This window comes from Dendrobium catenatum, unplaced genomic scaffold (assembly GCF_001605985.2).
Source record: "Dendrobium catenatum unplaced genomic scaffold, ASM160598v2 original_scaffold_235663, whole genome shotgun sequence".
In the NCBI taxonomy this organism is placed as follows: domain Eukaryota; kingdom Viridiplantae; phylum Streptophyta; class Magnoliopsida; order Asparagales; family Orchidaceae; genus Dendrobium; species Dendrobium catenatum.
The window spans coordinates 968,389-971,120 of NW_021554071.1; the positions used below are offsets into that span (position 1 = coordinate 968,389).

General features: G+C 30.6%; 1 protein-coding gene across 1 annotated transcript in view; it reads left to right on the plus strand.

Moving 5' to 3' along the window:
- The first annotated feature begins 364 nt into the window (after positions 1 to 364).
- The window catches only part of LOC110116185 (mediator of RNA polymerase II transcription subunit 25-like), a 4,227-nt gene continuing 1,859 nt past the window's right edge, over positions 365 to 2,732 (plus strand). Inside the window, exons 1-2 of the mRNA XM_020849673.2 lie at positions 365 to 492; positions 602 to 686. Of these exons, the coding sequence (XP_020705332.1) occupies positions 380 to 492; positions 602 to 686 (198 nt within the window). The 5' untranslated portion in view covers positions 365 to 379. The remainder of the gene's footprint in view (positions 493 to 601; positions 687 to 2,732) is intronic.

Sequence of the window (2,732 nt, forward strand, 5' to 3'; positions counted from 1 at the left end):
TAACGATAGTCCTGACCTAGACAGGACTTATTTCTGGTTGAGTAGCTTTAGTTGCGTATAACTAGGCTATTTGATTCTCTTCCTTTTGCCACCAAGAGGATGTTTTCCCAAATATATTTTGAAACATTCATTGTAGTGGACTGTGCAACTTGATTAAATGTCTATATTTTTATTCAGCTTTTCCATTTAATTATGAAGTTTCATGATAAGTAGATTGGTGATTTACTCCTTTTTCTAAGAGGAATGTTCGTAAGTGTTGATTAAAATACTTTTGATGTCAGTTCTAAGAATGTCAAATTTAGTTTAAAATTAAATTTCAATCATGAGAAAAAACGCTTTAATTTTTTGCTCAACTATAATGTCAAGTTAACATTGTAATATGCTCGTTATTGACATTTCTTGTATGTTCTCTCAAACTGCCAGGCTTGCAGCAGATTGGCCAACATCAATGCAAATTGTTCGCCTCATTGCCCAAGATCACATGAGTAACAAGTAAAGTCTTACCTGTTTTTTTTTTTTCCTTAGGATACCATTTTTTTGTCTGTTTTTAGGATCGTCTGATATCAATGTCATTCTCAGTTTTCTTGTGCAATCTGTTTAGGCAATATGTTGGAAAGGCAGATTTCTTGGTTTTCCGGACATTAAATCAGCATGGGTTCCTTACACAATTACAGGACAAGAAGCTTGTGAGTTTATCATTATACCATAATCTTTTTGCTCATTTAATATACCATTTTTCTTTAATGTATGCTACGTTTCTTTTTTCTATGTTTAGTTTGATTTAATGCTCAAGAAAAAAAATCCATTTGACTGGTCAGTTTCTGGCTAAAGCTTGTTCTAATGATCTCATTGTTAAAAATTACTTGCTGAATGATATCATGCTCGAAGCTGTTTACTCTAGTTTGACGTTGCAGCTGCTTGTAAAGACAACTTTAGCATTAAAGGCTGCACACAAACTTTTAGGTGTGGCATTTTAATATAAACTTTGGCATTTTAAGCGTTCTGGAATATTCCTTGTCATCAAAAGTGGTCTTTCTCTATCGATTTACCATGTTTATTTGGTTAATTTTAATATGGATAAATGTACGTGTTTTCTCATGTGGCAAATTTCATGAATAGATCGCATTGACAAATGTCATAACTAGGTTATGATATGTAGATTGGCAGCATAATGACACTGTACCTTTGCTAGACTGTGCAATTTGATCTGAGCAATCCTTTATACTTCTGTCTCTGACACCATTTATAGGTTATTCATATATTTCTTAGTTTTCAGAATTTTTACATTTAAACTAATTTTTATAGCAAATCTTTTTATTTTTTATATTTTCTTGCACATTTTGATTCCATCATCATCTATTTTTACTATTATGAGCTATTTTCTTTGATACTCTTAGCACATATTTGCGATATTCTTAATATCACTAGCTACTTTTTCTCACATAATATTAGCTTCCTCATGCACAGACAAAAACTTCAGATCTAGATAGTTAGTATGATGTAAATGAGTGCTAAAATTAACTTGTACTAAAATTAGAAAGGATATATTGATAATTGATTATTTTATAGGAATGGAGAGGATATTGCTCACTATTTAAGGTAGTGGAAAGTATGCTTAGATGGTTTGAGCATGGACAATGGATGGTTGAAGATAATCCAAATAAATAAGTAGAGAAGATTAGTTTGGAAGGATTAAGAAAAAAATGGGGTAAACTAAAAGTAACATGGCTAGAACTTATGCAAAAAGATTTATGTATAATCAATTTTTAAAATTGCGTATTCGGGTATTGAGGCATTTTTCATTCGTGAGACAAGGTGTAAGCCTCAAGGCGTTGAGGCGTAAGCCTCAAAATTAAAAGATTGCGTAAACATAAAATGATAAATTTTTTATATACTCATGAGTCATGAGTGAATAATATAAAACATAAAAAAGCATAAGATATGAATTGAAATCAAAATATCCCAATAATAAGACAACATGAAATATAGTTCAACTCAAAATTCTATCTTTCCTAAATCCCAGTATTCTTTTCATTAACATATAATTCCAATTTCCAAAAACAAATAGCAATGACATATCACATAAGAACTCATAAGTCATCAACACTGTCATCACTAAGGGGTTCTTCATTTGAATCATAATTATAATGAACTGCTCTCTCACCTTCCTCCTCTACTATAGAGTCCAATGTCGCACATTTACTTCAAGATTTATGTAAGTTTTAATATATATATTGGAATTGCGCAAAAGCGGGCCTCAAGACGAGCCTCATATTGCGCAATTTTAAACCATGTGTATAATAGAGTTTTATTCCTCATACATCACTAAAGAACTGAAAGGACATTGAGGATTCATAAAAGGGACTCTAAATGGTTGAGATAAAGCTAATGATGATGATGAATTATCCTATAGTTTTTTATGTACACTTTTACTAGACCTAAGAGCTACATTCTAAATTGTAATGATTATGAAAATGTTCGTTGTTCATGTGTTAAATTTATCGAGATCATGTGAGTACAATTGGTGAATGATTTTAAAATGTTTATGGGAGAATTGTTATCAGTTCCTTGAGGATTGTTATTTTGTTACATGTTAGTACAGATATTTTATACCTTTCACTTTGATATAATGTCATTTGAGGTGTTCTTACCATAGTGTTAACTAAACATCATTTTTTTGGTTTAACACCGAAGCTTTATATATATATATATATATATATATATAAAATGAA